Source organism: Anthonomus grandis, chromosome 7 (genome assembly GCF_022605725.1).
Source record: "Anthonomus grandis grandis chromosome 7, icAntGran1.3, whole genome shotgun sequence".
NCBI lineage: Eukaryota > Metazoa > Arthropoda > Insecta > Coleoptera > Curculionidae > Anthonomus > Anthonomus grandis.
In genome coordinates this window covers 31,596,469-31,615,193 of record NC_065552.1, presented here as the reverse complement: position 1 = coordinate 31,615,193, position 18,725 = coordinate 31,596,469, and the positions used below count along the sequence as shown (strand labels likewise).

At 33.1% G+C, this 18,725-nt stretch overlaps 1 protein-coding gene across 1 annotated transcript; it reads right to left on the bottom strand.

Moving 5' to 3' along the window:
• Positions 1 to 2,410: 2,410 nt before the first annotated feature.
• On the bottom strand, positions 2,411 to 18,501 carry LOC126738427 (NACHT and WD repeat domain-containing protein 2). Its single transcript, XM_050443766.1, has 26 exons — positions 18,268 to 18,501; positions 18,125 to 18,213; positions 14,955 to 15,071; positions 14,697 to 14,900; positions 14,502 to 14,646; positions 12,524 to 12,749; positions 12,262 to 12,460; positions 11,968 to 12,213; positions 11,651 to 11,812; positions 11,420 to 11,598; positions 11,155 to 11,365; positions 10,858 to 11,102; positions 10,659 to 10,805; positions 10,499 to 10,604; positions 10,263 to 10,435; positions 9,346 to 9,565; positions 9,077 to 9,289; positions 8,825 to 9,026; positions 8,367 to 8,732; positions 7,917 to 8,310; positions 6,913 to 7,059; positions 6,454 to 6,859; positions 4,948 to 5,117; positions 3,080 to 3,238; positions 2,833 to 3,022; positions 2,411 to 2,781 (listed from the first exon to the last, which is right to left on the bottom strand). Exons 1-26 carry the CDS (start codon positions 18,368 to 18,370, stop codon positions 2,620 to 2,622), a joined length of 5,181 nt encoding a protein of 1,726 aa, XP_050299723.1. The 5' UTR covers positions 18,371 to 18,501; the 3' UTR covers positions 2,411 to 2,619.
• Positions 18,502 to 18,725: the final 224 nt, after the last annotated feature.

The window sequence follows — 18,725 nt, the reverse complement described above, 5'->3', positions numbered from 1 at the left end:
AAGATTTTCTTACCCATATAAACAAATGTCTTATTTGCTCAGTATGTGGTATGGGCAATCTGAAACTTTAAAGGAGTCTAGTATCAAAAACAAGAATTGTCTCTTATAATTTTCATTTTTATGATTTTTAGTTATAAAACATGCAGTCTATAAGATATAATTATAAGAAAAAAAAACGTGTTAAGATTTTATGTTTTACAAAAAGTGCCGGCACGACTCACGGTATCCTATTCTAGACAAAAGGCGAATTGCTCGTTTTTAAAGTATAAACCGTGAGTCAAATCTATATTGGGAAGCTTAGCTTAGGTAAGAAGACACAGGAGCAAAATTAGTACTTTCAGCTACGTCAGAGTCTAAACTCTACGTCAGAGTCTAAAAAGCTATAATCTGAATAAAATTACATGCAAGGGGGGAAACAAAATAAAGTAAAAATGTATTTGTTTTCTCTTTTTGCCCCTTCGCCAAACAAAATTATAAACTCAAATGGAAACTCCCTGATTCTAACTTCTCGTCTGAAAGCTCTTAATGCTTTCCAATGGTACCCTAGAAAGCTATCTTCAATGTAGTAGTGTATTTGTTTATTAAATAAAACAAAAAAGAAACAAATGGAAACCATTCTAAACATTTAAGATTTGTTGAGAATGATTTCCATTATTTTCAAGATAATAAAGTCTATTTTTCAACCTCATGACGTACATTTGCAACTGTTTTTCTAGCAACATGGGCATCCTTGAACTATTCTTTCCAATCAGTCAATTGCTTTGGTAATTCAAGTTGCGTCTTAAAAACAAGGTGGCTCCAGAGGATGAAATCAAGAGGCGATAGTATCGTGTATCTAGGAGACCATTCAAAAGAACCTCGTCTGATCCATTGATTAGCATGTTTTCTAATTATTTTCTAACTACAGCTACATAATATATTGTCTTCTAAACATGTGCGTCTTTCCGATTCTCTAATTCATAAATTCCTAATATGCCAGTCATTCTAGTAATAATAGTTTTATTTATTGAAGTGCCCCTGTAAATAAAAAGTGTAACCATCACTAAGGCAAATACAGATTTGCCGAATAATCCGATTGCTCTACTGCCTATGTTGCCTGATGAGTCGATAAAGTAGGATTTGTTGCAAACTATCCAAGTACTTCAATTTGCAGTTCTTCATCCTTGGAATAAATCTAAATCTAAAACCTTATGTTTTTTTTATTTGCTGCTGTTTTTTTATGGAATACACTGGCACAAAATAGCAGAACCTACTACTACTACCTGGTACTTGTGTATCACTAGTAGCACCGTGCTATAAAAGTATCTGTGGATATTTATCTTAAAGTTCTGCCAGTTGAAATATTTGGAAAATACGTACTTTGAGAGTTGATTCTACAGGCTTGACTTCTCCATAAAAAGGAGGCCCGATAATGTGACGTTCTAAGCGTCTGCAGATGTACTTGATATGAGTGCATCTGTCTGTTGAGTAGATCTTGCGTGTACAGCTCTAGGTGTTTGGAGTTCGGAAGAGCATTTACTGTGATAAAGTTGATTAAACAGAGTCAGGTCCGCCACCTTTTTGAAAGACTCATCATATTCTTCTATAGCCTCGGACCAAACATGCGTGATATAGGCTAACAGATCGTCAGCAGACCTGTATTTTCGAAAACGATACTGACGGTCGTTAATTATCCTGAATAGAGATCTCTTCTATACGAAAGAAAAACAATTTGCATAACGGTGGTTTAAGCACGATTGAACACTTTTTTAATGCTATTGGCGGTATTTTATCAGGATCGGTGGCCTTGTCAGTGTAAAAGTCTTTCAGAACTTTTTCTAAATGTCTGTGACGGAAGCGTATCTCTGGCCTCGAAGAAGCCTTTTTTGCCAAAGTCGGTGGTGTTTGGCCTTGTAGGTTTGAGGTAGAGTTTGAGGCGAACATCTGACCAAGAAAGCTGCTTTTCCTAGTGAGGTCATTGCATTGGAACTATCTTCCCTTATCAATGGTCGAATTTTTGACCTACCCAAAACCTTGACCAACTTGTTGTTGTAGTTAATAAATTGTGATCTAATATTTCTAGTGGTGTATGTATGTACGCTAATATTGTACGAATCAGGATCCGTCTTGAGAAATAGATCCAGGATGCTAAAAAATGTTTGGCAGTGACTAATCGCAAGTTTCCTGCTTGGCGCCCCTCATCATCAGTCCTATTAGTCTTCCGCAATAACAATGTCTGTAGTCAAGGTCAAGGTCAATGTAAAGTCTGCTATAGTTTGTATCACTTGTTGTTTTGTCAATTTAAAGAAAACATTTTTTATTTTTATGAGACGTTACAATATATTTATTTTGAAAAACATTCTTTATAATTCAATGTATATAATAATAAAATTCGAAAATTATTGACTGAATCATGAATGTTAACTATTCATGAATCTTTATGAGTTTTATTCATTTATAAATATATATTAGTAGCGTGACCAGTGCCACTACATATAGATGACTTGACTATTATTATAGTAACTAATTAAGCAACGACGTCGGACTATTGGAGATATTTGAATTCTTCCTAACAGACAAATTTTTAAATAATTTTAGAATTTACTTCTTACTTTGTTATCACATCGTTTTAAAAAAACTTTATTCTTTTAAATTCACAACTCGTTCTGTCTGTTCAAAGGTTTTCAAAATATTAGCTGAAGCGTTTGTAGTTTCGCTACTAAAAGTAGTTGAAAGCTTTGCAATGTGTTGCACCGCCTTGAATCTCGTATGGGCTTTTTGCTTCTCTACCTTCTTTTTCCACTAAAAATACAAATTTAAAAACTATTAATTGAAAACTACTAAAAGCTTTACTCCTTCGTCTCTAGATGGCATCCCACACAAATAATTATCACTTTCATTTTTGGCTGGGTCCAAAATAGCCAAAACTGACACGCAACCATCGACAGTACCGAGTACCAAAGCATTACCATCGGGGGTACTTTCTACAGCTGTTAATTCAGCTTGTACCCTGTAGTTTGCCACCATTTCTGCATCTGTGGTTCTAAAATTATATTATTGTTTTAATAATAATCAAAAGAAAATAGTACATGGTTCTGACCTAAATACCCTCAAAGTTTTCTTGCCACTATGATAATAGAGCACGTATTCATCGGTCTTATTAAATAGACAAATTATGGTGAAAACTCCTTCGGCCACCTTGGGTATATATGTTGTCACTGTGGTTCCTTTTTTTAATTCGATTAACTCCAAACCGCCTCTACAGAATAAATTTTATAAAACATTTAATAATCTAGGATTTTTTGCTACTAAGAATGCAGCTAGAAGATCTCTAAGAGAACGAATTTTTCAATGTTCAGTTTTTATCTTATTTACATCTGTACTTTCCTTGGCAAATAAGCTTAGTAAGGCCATAAGATGTATTTAATCAACTGACTGTACACTTAACTACTAAGTGTTAATAGTGTAAAGATGAGGGATTGTGATTGCAAATGGTATCAAAAGTTGTGAGATAGTGTGACAAAGTGTTTGACATCTTCTTGTAGGACTCCCTTATTTATGCCATTGGTCAGGAAACACCGGTATATTTGTTTTTACGAGAATATCTCTCCTTTGTATTTAAAATTGCGAAAAAAATTGTATGTTTTTGAATCATTCTTTACTCACTCCTTAACAGTAATAGGTAAATGACATTAAGTTTATTCTCAATGACTTTTTTCTCTTCTTATTAGACTAAAACTTATGGTTACAAACCTATATCGTAAATAGTCGATATATCGAAAAAATATAAGGAGTATAATAAAAGTTTTCCCTTGGAGATACTATTCTTAGCAACTTTTTAGAGCCCGGTAGAAATGTATTAGTGTGAATTTTGTGACAAAGCAGGATTTTTGGCAAGCTATTGATTTTACCATTGATCTATAAGTTGAAGCTCGTTTTCCTATTAGTCCGCCTAACTCCGTGTTTGTAATGATTAGCTGCATTTATTACGGCACCAATTTAAAGCGATAACCATTTTAAGTAATTGGTTGAACTATATTAAAGAATATTACAATAAATCCCTTAATATCCTTGCTATTGGCCTGCACCCTGAAGTGATGTCTGAAGTTGAAATATAATACGCAAGTGCAGAAGGGTGTTTTCTAATATAGTCGATGTAACATTAAATACCAGGAATATAAACAATAAATCATGGGTTGGTTCTTTTCTTATTTTAATATTAACATAGTAAACAACCTAACTAAAAGTTTAATCTTAAATTTAATATTACTAAAATATATGTGTATGTACATGTTACATTCTGTTAAGAATCTCCCTAAATATCTTACTGTGTATAATCGTTAAATACCTAATCTGTACAGCAATCTATCTATACCGGTCCGGCCAACTTAGGTTTTACTTGCGAAAATCAAGTCTGGACTCTGGATAACAAAGTCAGACGTTAAACAAAAGACAAATATAGCGTTATGTCTCTATTTCCCCCGCTAATAACTAAAGCTTGCTCTATATTGAGGTAGGAGAAGGACGAGAAAGATCTGACAGGCTAATCTGGCGTCCAATGAATCTTGAGTTACGCCACGTCTGGCGTTAATTCACGGCGCACGCTAAGATTTTGGTGAAAATATATTCTTTGAATTTTATTAAGTGATATCTAGGAGCATAGAGTGTAAAGGATTGGGCGCTTTATTTTTGAGTGATCATATCCCACGAAGTGGTCGTAGTAACCAAAGACGCAAAACCTCTTAGCGGCCAGCACAGTGGGGAATCGGTGTCGCATTATTGTTCTCTCTTTAACTTTAGACAATTAATAAGTTTTTCTGTTGTATGCTAATGCATGGATATTGCCGCACTCAAGACCCCAGTTGGCCAGGCCTGTATATCTATCTATTGCTCGAATTTGATTACGTACGTTATAGCATATCTGTAAAAATTCAGTAAACACTGCATATGAAAAAACAAATTTTGTACCTTTGGGGTGCGTAGAGTCCATGTTTCCCATCCTTGGTGACGCTGCCACCCCATTTAGGAATTGACCTCAAATGCTTTTTATTTCTTATATCGATAATAGCGCCCTTGTCAGTGGTCATTACTGCTAATAAATGACCTTTATGAGGCATGGCAACCAGACCTGTGATATCCTGTACCAAGAAGAAAATTTATTTTTATAAAAAGAGCAACCCGTTGTAATTATTCTATACTAATATGATACATCATCACGCAGCTGACGAACTTAATGAAAATATAGCACAATATTAAATACATATCGTAATATCTATGTGTGATAATATCTATGTCTACATGTTAAAACGTAGTAAAAATATTCCAGGCCTATCATCTATGCGTAGTTGCCATTAGAAGGCGGTGGGCAGGATTTTCCTGGATCCTGAAGTCTCCAAAGCAAATTCTATAAGATTTAAAAAATAGTTTGTAGCCCAGTAACATACAATTGTACCAAATTTCTTTTCAACATCAAGCCTTTACGAGGAAATTTCCATCTTTTCTTTAACCATTATGCGCATTTTATAAAGCTACTTCTTTTCAGCAACATTCAACCTGAAAATTAGTCAGTTTTGACGTTATAAGCCTTTACATCAATGTACTAATTTAGGAATTCCTTAACATTATCCGTGATTCATGATTGTGAAATCAAATCAATTCATAACATACAATATAAACCTAACCTTTGGCTGCGATACGTGGATGACACCTACATAATATGGAATCGAGGAGAGTACGAACTTCAGGTTCATCTGTATCATCTCAACAACTAGAAGCCAACCAGTAAGTTAATGACAAATTAAAGGTACCAGTCAGACTAACAAGAGAATAACTGTCTATACGAAACCGATGCTTTAAAAGAAGTTTCTCCATTTTGAGTCACATAATTCTTTCGTGACAAAAGTTTAATTGCTATTATTATACCACATGCAATAAATAATGGCAAAGACCTCAGGAAGACCTCAAATTGTTAGACGAGTTAGGACTCGGATAAGAAAGATGATTCAAAAATTAAGGCAGAGGGAAAATAACAGCAAGTAGATGTGTCCACAAGGCTATTGATGATCTCAGTTATATGTAAATGCTACTTTAGAGAAAATTAGACGAATTGTCAGGAAATACAACTTCAGAATAGCCTCCAAATCAGGGAATACCATAGGACATTTAATATTTAGAACAAAACCAGATTCTCTTGAAGACACTAAGAACAGCATCTACCAAATACTATCTGTATGTGCCAGTACCTAATATTCTCTTATACCCGACCCCAAAGTACAGTTGATTTTAAACATCACTTAAGTTACCTTCAATGACTTTGATAGTAAGTAGAATAGTAAATGAATGAATTTGTTGGATATCGACACCTTTGCATAACGAACTAGTATAGTTTCACATCGATAATCTTGACTAGTTGAGGTTAAACTTTATAATAGTTGAAGATCATGTCAACCGAATTAACCGAAACATCGTGTTTACCTTGATTCCGCACATTCTCAAAGGAATCCTATGCACCATACTACCCGTTTGCGCATTAAAGATGATAACGCAATCTCTGTTAGTTTTATCGGCTGCACAAACTGCTAAATGCTGATTATCCGAGGTAATTACAGCAGGCCTAAATGGTACACCTGTAATACTTCTCACGGGGTATTCGAAGGTATATACTGTTTCACCGCTAGGTACTTGTCGGACGCATACCGTTGCAGTGGTTCTTACAAAATCAGTACCAGGCGGATTACTAGGTTTGGATATTGCCAATATTTTTGTACCGTCCTCTATTAGGGTCAGTTGCTTTACTCCAGGTTGTTCATCTTTAAAAATCACCTGTTGGGTTAATCGGAGCCAGATTAGGATGTTGCCAGTTTCGGCTGAGATTATGTATCTAAAAAGTTGTCAATTTAGGACTTAAACATATTGATTTTAATGAAATCATACTTTCCATCGGGAGTGATAATGGCATGAGTGACGATCGCACCCAAAGGACTGTCTGCCAATTTTGCAACCAGTTTACCAATTCTTAAGTCCCACACTCCTACACAATTTCTCGTTGCTGTCACTGCTAAACTTAGATTCTCGGATAAACTACAAAAAATCATTTCGGTATGAATATTATTAAAATGCAAGAAAAAATAATTAAACTCTGAAAATTGAATTTTTCTTTTTTATACTATCATAATAAAAGACAAAAATCGAAATGTACAACCAATTAGTTAAAAGCTGGTAGTTCAAATATTCAAATGATTTTATTGATTACAACACAAGTTCCGACTTTAGACATTTGATCAATAAGTTAAATTTTGGCAGGAATGCAGTTTATTATTTGCGTTTGCTTTCTTATTCTGCTTTTTTAAATAAAATGGAACCTTGTGTACGCGTAACACTAGGCGCAGCGCTAGTTTAACACGAAATGGACTACAGCAGTTTTTTTATTACTTTATTAAATCGATAATGTACTGGTACTGAAAGCTCGAAAAATAAAAATTTCTACCTATTGAAACAGTGGATATGAGACAAGATGATGCAGTGCTAGTCATCGACACTATAGAAAAAATTAATTTTATCGTTATTTTTGGGGAAAAATGCTTAAACGACTGATACAACAGAAAAAAATGGCCCAATCTATAGGAATCGCTTAATTCAATTTCAAGTTTCTCCATGATATGAAGTGTGAGGAATTATTTAATTTATTATATAAAGATGTGCTTGTTCTTTTCAAAAAATTCCAAAGAAATACGGAACAAGTTCTATAATAATGATATACTATCTATATTAATAAGATGCCACTAGCTCTAGGTTACGCTATTTAAACATTAGCTGCTTTTAGTGTATATTATAAGTTAAATACAACTATTATTAACAATCGGAATAGTTTATAAAAAATTAACTTGCTAAGGCCATATCTTTTATATTTATCGTTTAAAGTTAACAAAAATATTTACCTAATCGAATCCACTTGCAACTCATGCCTATCAATAACATGCACCTGCTCAAAAATATTATTAATATTCCACACTTTCACAGTCCGATCTATGGAAGAGGTAACAATACTATTCCAATTTCCAACCGTAAGTGCCTCCAGTTGAATTATACGTCCGAAATGAGCATCCAGAATCTTAACTAGTTTTTTGGTTTCCACACTCCATACGTACAGATTTTTACGCACCCCTGCAATAGCATAATTTTTCCTACCACTGAGCATTATCGAATTAGAATTGAGCATTTTTGTGGTTATATTCCTGGTACCATAAGGTAAAGTTAAGGTTACCGCTGCATTGGGCTCTATGTTATTTTCTTCATTAAAGTCCCATATGACGAAGCCATTGCTTGTGGTACCTATAAATAGATTTTGTTTTACATATAAATTTGTTTAGAATATTTTAATTATTTACCAAATAAAACCTTGTCATGCTTATCTAATTTTAGTTGCAGCATGGCTTCAGTATCGTCTTTTTCAAATCTGGGCAAGTCGCAATCTTTCTCCCATTTAAGAGTTTCAAGATTTATTTTATATTTCGATACGCAACTGATGTCTTTGGTGGTACATGCATATAAAGTTGATTTGTCTTTTGTTAAAATTAACGCACTAAAAACTACAATAGTAAAAAAACATTTAAGATATATAATAAATAACCTGTGATAGTCCAGAACTTCAAGCTCCCCTTCTTTATACTTGCAGTAAATTTTCATTCTTGTATCGTCCAAATTATTTTTCCAGAATATTATGCGATATTCCAATTCATTCTCCCATTCCAGCACTAAAAATTTATAGTAATATATTAAAATTACTTAGATCGAATAACGTAAGATTTGTGTGACTAGCACAAACATATGAAGCGAAATAATTTACATAATATGGGCCAGTCTTCTTTATTTAAAGGTCCACTAAACTCTTCCTCTCTATTTCCCCTCATATCAAACCTAATCCAACGATCCGCTCCATAAATGAATATATTATGGTTTAACAGATAAATTCCTATAACATTATCTCCCTCCTCCAACGGATTTTCGATTATCACAAATTCGCTTGAAAGCATATTCAACAAAACCGTCTAAAAATAATAAATTTATGTCCAAGCGAGACGCAACACAATTGATTTACTTGATTGTTGTTGGTATAAGCAGCAGCCCATTTATTATCAGGACTAAGCACCAAATGCTGCATAATCCCTTCAATGTTAGGATTAACATCCCTGGTCAGATCACTAGTGGATAAATCCCATGTTATAAACCTGTTTGATACTGATACTATGTATCTGTAATCGGTGGTCAGGCAAATGGAAAATACTGCGAATTGATGACCTTCCAATGAATACTAAAAATCATGTAAGAATTTATTAAATTAAAATATATATTCATTTGAAAATGTACTTTTAATGGTCCTCCAGGAGTGTGCAAACAATGGTACAAAGGCAATAGAGCACAATGCATCGGACCTTTTATATCGCAATCGTTAAGTAACATTTTAATGTTGGCATTATGAGTTACTTCCGGTAAGAGCCTACCGATTAGTTGTGGGGCTAACATGTTTGGATATTGACCCAGCACAGCGCCACCTAGACGAAGGGCATCGGCCACTAACATTAACTCTCTAAAAAAATAATTTTTTTATTTATTTAATATAATAGAATTTAATTCATTATAAAAAATACCGTTCAAAAGGTTATTTTGCTTTTACTCATGAGCCTCGTCATTATAGGGTATTAAACGGTATGGATGTGTTTTTTGATTTCAGAATTGATTCAACTGTATGCTAATAATCAGGCAAGATTCCGGTTAAGTGGTAATTTTACTATTTTTGTTGGTGATAATACCATTACCTTACCATTGCATAATACAAATATTGTCGTGATATACAGCAAAAGTAAATGGCGTACTTACTAACAACAAGTTTTTTTAATCTATTATACTAAAAAGACATAAAAAAATTCTTGACGTTTATCTATCTTCTAGAAACTGTTTGCATCATCCTTACATAGTAAGGAAAATTATTCTTAAGAGACTTGAGATATTTAAATGGAACATACGGAGACGTCCTTCAGAAGAAGATCAATATTTCATAAAAGTGTCAAAATATATAACCATTATCTTTGATGCATGTGAAAAGATACATCTCTCCAATTGTTTAAGCAAAAAACTAAATGTTAGAAAAACGCACTACATACGAGTATAAAATAAAAAGGTGTCTTGTGAAAATAATTTTGATATTTTATATTTTTAGTAATATATTGATTAACCTAATTTGCCTATCAATAAATATAAATGTAGATTGTGAATTTTAAATTTACCTTCTGGATTCTTTATCTTCAATATTCACACTGGCATCTTCATAATCTGACAGCACCGACTGCAAAGGACAACTTGATAGCTTTGCATGCAACCATTCATAATTAAACAGGACATTTTCATATAGATCTTTAAATCTTCTAGATCGTACTAAATGGAAGGGCAGCTCACCAAACTTAAGTAGATTAAAAATATATCAGATATAATACAGTGTCAGAATTTACGTGATCTCACTTACTTTTCTCAAATTATACCTAGAAACTTTGCCGTCTTTAGAATAAAAAACTAGCGGTTGTACAGGTACTTTTCTGTCAGCAACACCTTCTTTATCTGTCAAATTAAATCTAGAAACAGACATAATTATTTTTCATCGCTTAATAGCCTGGACATAAGCCTACCTGTGCCTCTGGATTTCAGTATATTTGAATGGTTTAGGCTTGCCCCCGCCCCAAATCCCCAGAAAATAGTCAGCAATCATTGAGTGAAAGTACATTGCCATGTTCATATTTTTAAAATACCTCTCTTTCGCTGTATCCCTAAACTGTCTAAAATAATTAAACAATTACTAAACTGAATTTAGAGTCTCACTTTTCTCACCTGTGATACCAATTCATTACACTTACTCCATCCGCCTCTCTTTCAGAAAGATAATTGGGCAAATCATTTCTGATCCTGGTCCAAAGAAGAGGAGGAATCCTCCTCACCGGAGGTAAATGGTACTGATACACGTCATCAAGTACTTTATCATCCAAAGATATGAGATCCTCCAGCTCGGATTCTGACAACCCACTTTTTGCTGCTGTTATGTAAGCCAGACCGTGGAATACTAAGATTCTGCCATGCTACGGTTTATTGCTGGTTAATTAATAATAGTTTTAGTTCTTAATGCTTTACTTGTTTTTCGATTCGTTCAAAGAGCATCATAATGGAATCCATTACAGTAGAAGCCAAATGGGTGTCTTGACTTTTAGTATAGCTTCTCCATCTGCAAATCTCTGCAAACACTAATTTTACAAAAATAGGAAGGCTGCATTTATCGATGGCATTTGAAACGAGTCGCCATTGGTAGTTGGTCAAGTCTCGACAAGCGGTTCTCATCCACATTCTATAAATTTAAATAAATTTTTAAAAATCTTAAGAAATTTTCCAGTTAACTCACTTAATGACTTTCATAGCTAACTCTTCACCTAAAGCATTTACTTCTATAAAATTTTCTTCCACATCGACCATCCTCCTTAATATATGATATTCTTTGGATACTTCTGGGTTTGATTCCTCCGAGGCACAAGAAACGATAATTTTACAATGCTTAGGCAGCCGTGTGGGCAACCAGGAAACCTATTGAAATAAATTATATACGGAATAATCATAGATATTATTGCGAGTATACTTTATTTGCATCAGCTGTACCAGTAAGTTGATCAACAGAATCCAAAAAGAGCAACAAGGGTTGCTCTTTGGTTGCCAAGGTTAATAGTTGCTTAAAATGTGCTGTTAATGGTACTAGGTCATCTGGAATACCATCGAAAGGTAGCATAAAGTTGTATGATATCTGTACAAAATTAAAAAGTACTTTATTTTTTAATAGAGAGCTTAATACATTGTACATTTTACAAATAATAAAATAATGTATCTCCAAAAGTCGAATGGAATCGAATGAGTTTCCACAAGCAAAATATGATATATTGGACTTGTCTATATCCTCACCTGTTGGCAGATCGATATCAAAGTAGGAGTGAGGGCACTGGAATCCGGAGTAGTACCCAAAAACCGAATGATACTCATCGGTTTTGCTCCTTCAAACCACCCCTGTGCTGTGGACATGCTGGCAGCTTTAGCTAATAAAGACGTTTTTCCACATCCACCTTCTCCAAATAATACGAGCAATTTATCAGAATCGCACAGCATATATTGATGAATATGTTCTAAATTCTCTTCCCTCCCATAAAAAACCTTTAAAAAACTCATCAACATATTTTTCATCAGTTTATTCTCTCATACCTTTACGGAATTATTACAAGCATGAAGATGCTGAAGGATCTCTGTAACAATTTGACCTTGAGCGCTAGAATCTTCCTTTCTCATAGCTCTGTCAACCAGTTTGATTATATTCTTGTAAAAATGACTTATAAAATGTTTCAAATATTCCTCATGGGTTTCTGGATCTAAACCCTCTCTCCCAATCCATTCAACAGTGTATCTAGGATAAATTATAACATAAGCACAATAACAATTTGCAGAAGTACTGAAAAATAATTCTTACTTTTGAAAATTACTTGTTTCAATCTTATTAGGTAGCCTAACATCCCGTAAATCACCCAATAATTTGGCAGACTCAGTATCCAAGCTTCTATTAATAATATCGACGAATAACGATGCTTTTTTCAAATTTTGAAGGTTGATATTATTGATCATTCTTATATAGGCAAGGCAATGGTTTTTGGTATTTTTCACGTTAAGGATTCCATTAATTACCTCTCTCTCAGTTACTAAAAATCAGTTACATCACAATTCCGTATATTATAAGTATATGGTAGTAGTATTACGGAGCATGTAAGTATTACGTAACGTACGTAGTTGTAGAGGAGGTCATCATAAATATTACGGTGTGTTACAAGGATATCGACTCCTGCGTTAAGTACCTAACGCAAAAGTTTCAAAGATCTCCCGGGCATATTTTTATCCAGTATTTTAATTCCAGTACGTTTCTGATTTTTTTTTAAATAAAATTCATAAAAACTGATACAGATGAAGCGAAGCCTATTTTTACTGTTGTAGTGGATGAAGGGCAAGATAAAAATCCGCGTTATTGCAAAGTGAAGAATCACGCAGATCAATATTTCCTAAAAAACAATTTAGACGCTATTTATATTATCTTATCTTTAAGGAGTTATCTTTCCAGTCGAACACTTTAGTTCTCATCTGGATTCGAAAGAAACGACGATCGATATGGATCTCCAAAGGCAGAATTTTCAACAAACTGACGAAACAGTTTCATAAGTTTGGACTGATATGAAAATAGACGATTACGATGTCGTAGCTGAATATCGCAGCAAAGATCAAGATCACAAAGATCCTCGTATCAAATATTAAGCTTGGTGCGATAAGCATGTTCATAAATCACGGTATTTGTTACGAGTTGTCAAATGTGAAGATGATTCCTGCTACAGCCAGCCATAAACTGTACTTTGAAAATTTCTTTGTAGAGGATTAGTGCCACGTCCATGTCCTTTGTTACAATTAAATTGTCAAGATTTTGAAATACCAACATTGCCCCAAGAAAGCCCCCTGTAGATTAGCTCTACTGTTAGTACTATAATAACTAGTACTATAATTCAATATCTCATTACATTTCGGTGATTTCTTATCATATTAGTTCTTCTATCCAGAGTGAACTCAAAAAATGAGTATGTGAGCAATAAATGTGGTCTTTACTTTTCATCTCAACAAAATACCCATTTATATGACGCACAACTATTTTATTGAGCAAAGAAACTACTGTGCATTGTTAACGATGAACAGAATTTTGGAGATGCCGAATGGCTTAGATGAGACGACATTGATCAAACACTACTACTCAAGTTTCATCCTCTATATAGCTTCGAGTCTTTCAATCATGGATAAAATAGAAAGTATATTACAAAATGGGGTAGTCTTTATCTCCAAGAAAAAATGCAGGTAGGTCATTTAGTTAAATGTATTATGCATTTCGGCTGTGTAAACAGCCATCGTCAGATACAGAACATCACAAAAAAGATATGCGTTCAACAAATAAAACTCAAAAAACTACCGCTATTATCGGGAATAAAAAGAACAATAAATAAAAGAATCAACAACTTCTATTTCTTCTATAAAATACTTCTTATCAACTATAAAATAGAATGGTTACTCCATGGTCGAATGATGGTCAGAATGCCAGTATAATACAAATTAATTATCATGCACAAAATCAATGAAAAACCAGTGAAGAATATTTATTAATAATGGTAAAGAATACTACATACAAAGCGTAAGAGGTTAGTGTTCCAGTTTACAAACCCTTAAGTCTTAACGAAAGTTTAATAATAAACGAAAATCACTTCACGGAACTCTATAGAGCTAGAAGGAAGAAAGGATAATGCATCATAAGAAACAAACTGACTGTTTCTTATGATGCGTTACGATGAGAGAGCAAGGGATCAAAAACCCCTAAAAAGTTCCTTACGTAATACTTGAACGCTCCCTAAGGTTTTTAGACTTACCAGACATAAAATAATTATGAGTAGCATCATTATCCATTTTTCCTTGCTGATTTAAAGAGGCCGCAGCCTTTCTGAACAGCTTCTGAAATTTGGCCAAAGTATCCCACCATTTTGCCTGGTCTTCTGCTTGCAATTTCGGTATTCTCTAAAAGTTTAACCTAAAATTCACTTTATCATTCTTTAATTAGAGCTTACCTTATTGTTGAAATTAATCAAAATTGATGATATAGGTTGTAGAACAGAGATAGGTGGTACAGCATTGCTGTCTTTCCTGTACCAAGTGTCTATTAGTATCACGTCGTGTCCAGTCGCGTGTAGCTCATCCCTTATCATTTGTAGTTCTGATGATAAAATGTAGGTTGGGATAGGGCGATATCCGTATTTTTGGCCAAGAAAAACCTCAAAATACAAACAACCTAAAGATTTTTACCGATCTTACGTAAAAATACCTACGACAAAGTTCGGACCCATAGACAGCCTTTGACAATTTTGAATTTCTTTCATGCATAACTCGGTAGTCATATGATCGTCTGTAGCTTCGTCTCTTACACCCCATCTCATATCAACCACCTGAAATTTGTTAAATTTTAATCGTTAACATCCTGTATAAACGTTTCTATTATTTTCATGCATGTTTTCCTTAAATTAGGCTACAAAATATCGCCATAATCGATTTCACCCTAAACTATTCGCGAAATTTGTAGGTCAAACCGCGTACCAGGATATAAGGTGGCACTAATGGGAGCAAGGGCAACACAGGGGTTAACAATTTATTATAGTTGAGACTTTAAGGTAGAAAAAGTTGTCTGGAAAGTGATATTTAAGTAAATGCTGCTTTTTTATGACGCTCAATAGCCGTTTTTTTTTATATACGTGCCATGTTGTGCTGCATTGATGTTGTAATAAATGCATTTAGCAAATATATTGCACTATTGAAGATTGAAGTAAAAAAAATGCTTTACTAAAAAAAATACTTTACATTAAAATCTAAAAAATAACGCATTATAAAAATATCAAAATACATGGTATTCCAAAAAAATATAAATCTGATTGAACGCATATAAAAAGATAATACAAATTGTGAAAATATAATGGAATATCATTTCATGATATATAAGTGGAACCTAAGGGATATCCTGAACATAACCTAAAAATTCTAGTTCCACTCGTGGAAGGAGAAATAAATGTTTAATGCCCAGCGGAACTTACGTTTTTGTAAAAAGTAATTTAGATTCAAATTAAAGCTCTTCAATTTTTTTGTCTTGATCGCCAAATTGTTTGCAAGAGACGATCTTTGATATTAATATAAGTGTGTGTGTGAGTATGTTTTATTTCTCTGTTAAAAACCAACTTATTCATTGATTAATAAATTATTTATAATTTTTTTTTCTATAATTTATTAATATTTCATTAAATAACATCTCGTCTTCGTCAAAAGTTTACATGTTTTACCAGCTGTTAGGTTGCTATACCTATATTTATTAATACTTACTGAACCTGTATATACGTTAATATATTTTTATACATTAACGTATATACAGGTTGGGGAATCGATCCTTATGCATAGAGAGGTGCTTAAAGGCGAAATATGACAACGCGCACGCGTGCATTTTGTGCCATTCTACTAGCTTACTATCTACGACATTATTAACCATCTGACTTTGTTGGGGGATCTTCATTACAAATGTATAAAATTTCACAAAATATTGCTCGAAATTTCAGGGATTTCTATAATATTTTTCTGATCTAGGCTTTACATACATCTGTGTATAACTCATATAGAATCGTAAACTCAAAATATTTATTTTGATGTATATTGCATAATGAAAATTAAACCGTTGTTTTATTAAATATAAAATATAAACTCAGATAAAAGTAGGAACATTTAAAAACTATACAAAAATAAAATTAAAACTCTTAACAATAGACTTAACAAAAATTAACTGATTAAATAAAAGACTCAGACATACCTACTTTTTTTCGTTAAACAATAAGTTAACCTATCATAAAACCAATTTCGTACTTCCAAAAAAAGTTTCTGGTGAAATGGAATTAATACATTCAACAATTTTCTCTCGCAACTCCTCTAAATTTGTTGTCTTTCTAAATTCGTAATTGTAAATGGTCTCCTTAAGGTAACCGCAAAAGTCAATTGGGGACAAATCTGGAGTTCTAGAAGGCCATTTAACATTTAATATCGCCAATCTTATTACAAAGACGGCTAGAAAAAGTATTTGACTACTTGACCGTGTTGAATCCACTTCTAACACTCTCGGAACAAGAAACAGGAATAAGTTGACAAAAAAATAAAAGCGGTTTAAACAAGTAATTTAACAGTGCAGCCTGCAGTCAGAAAAAAAAAATACTTTTACTATCTAAAAACTAAAACTTTCACTATCAGGAAAGATAACGACAACATGGCAGCAGGCTTGAATTTTGTAAGTTATAACAAAATTTAGGAGCTTCGTACATTGCATACGATTCCGAAGTTTTATAATATTCAAATTTTTCTATTGTATTGAAATTTTTATATAATAAATATATTACAATATAATAAATATATATTTATTATGTTGTATTGGTAAAGGGCGCACCCGCTTTGACCATTTAAAATATTTACTGAACCATCAGTGAATATTCATAAAACTCCTTCATATTTCTAATTAAATAAAGGCTGGTTTAAATGTTAAGGTATCTTTCTAATTTTTCATAAATCGAATAATTTAATTGGAAATATGTAGTAAACAACAATATTTAAATTGTGTTGTCTACGAATAGCTTTCTACTATACATTAAAATTGTAAGATTACAGATATGATTTATAACAAAACTATTTTAATTAAATAATTATAAGATAAATTTGTCACAAACAAGTGTGCGTAAGGGAGCTCAAGCTTTGAAAAGTTCATAGAACATGCTCGAGTCCTTAAGTAGAGGTCGTACATATGCTTTGTATTTTTGATGACTAAATTAGTTCAGTTTTTCACCTTTTTCAGTAAGTAGTGGATATGATCCTGCCAAGTAAGACTTTCATCTAGGTAGAGCTCTATAACACCGTAATCTTTTGGGAAACAGTTATATGTCCAAATGTAATGTTAATTGGAACTGCAATCCGATCTCAATTAAAGTTACAAGATATCGTTATGGAAAAGCTCTTTGTAGTTCTATTAGGCAAGGTTGATCTATGTTTTTTTTGTGTAGGCAAGTGCCATCAACGATTTGGATGATTTTAATTTCTCCTCAAATAAAGTCTTCTAAGTCTGCAGAATAAATTATCAATAGCATAAGACTAGAATACCTGCTTCCTTGTGGATATACCAATAACTTCACTCATGCTTCTATGGAAATTGTCAACCCCACGTTCTAGTAAATAATTTGCGACTATGGTAAATATCGTAGATCTCCTGAATATCTATCTATATATTGATACAAGTTTTTACAAATAATAGTCAATATTTTAATATCAAGCAATAATAAGCTCTCAATATTTTTGAAATGTGCTCTTTTTGTTTACCATTACGACTATGAATATAACACAACTGTTAAGACATTCATTGGCTACAGTATACCAAAATTATGAACAAATTTTTCGTTAAATTTTCCTATATACGACATCTTTTTACCTGAAATTCAAGCCCATGCTTCTCTCTACAATAATCCTTGATTTTCGGGTAACATTTTGCCATTAGCGTGTTCCTTTCCATGGTCGTATCTGCAATGATTATACAATTTTTCCAATTGAAAATCTATCTATAGTGAAACGTACCTGTAAAAGTGGAACTTGTAAAAATCCTAACAATTTTCGAACTGACCGGCGGCAGACTTTCCAACGACCCCGCGAAAATCAAATCTATCGTTCTATCATCCATTTTGATTTATATCGTTTTATGAGGGAAATCAACTATTTAAGAATTTGGTTCTTTTTATAATTAACATCGTGTAAACTTTCGGCGATTTAAAGTTGAACTGAGAGAATAGTTCGACGTCAGGATAATAACGCGCCAAACTATTCAGATTTAAGGAAATCGATAGATGTAGTTGTTTAGTCAGAAGTCCCGATGATAAATAAGCTTAGCGTGACTTAATAGGATGGTAAGGCTAAATTTTGATTATTATTTTAGAGTTTTGCTATTATTAAAATAATTAACTAGATGACTACTGTGAATAAACTTTTCTAGGGAAGAAGAGGGGTTTTATGTTTCTACCATATTAACCATATTTGAC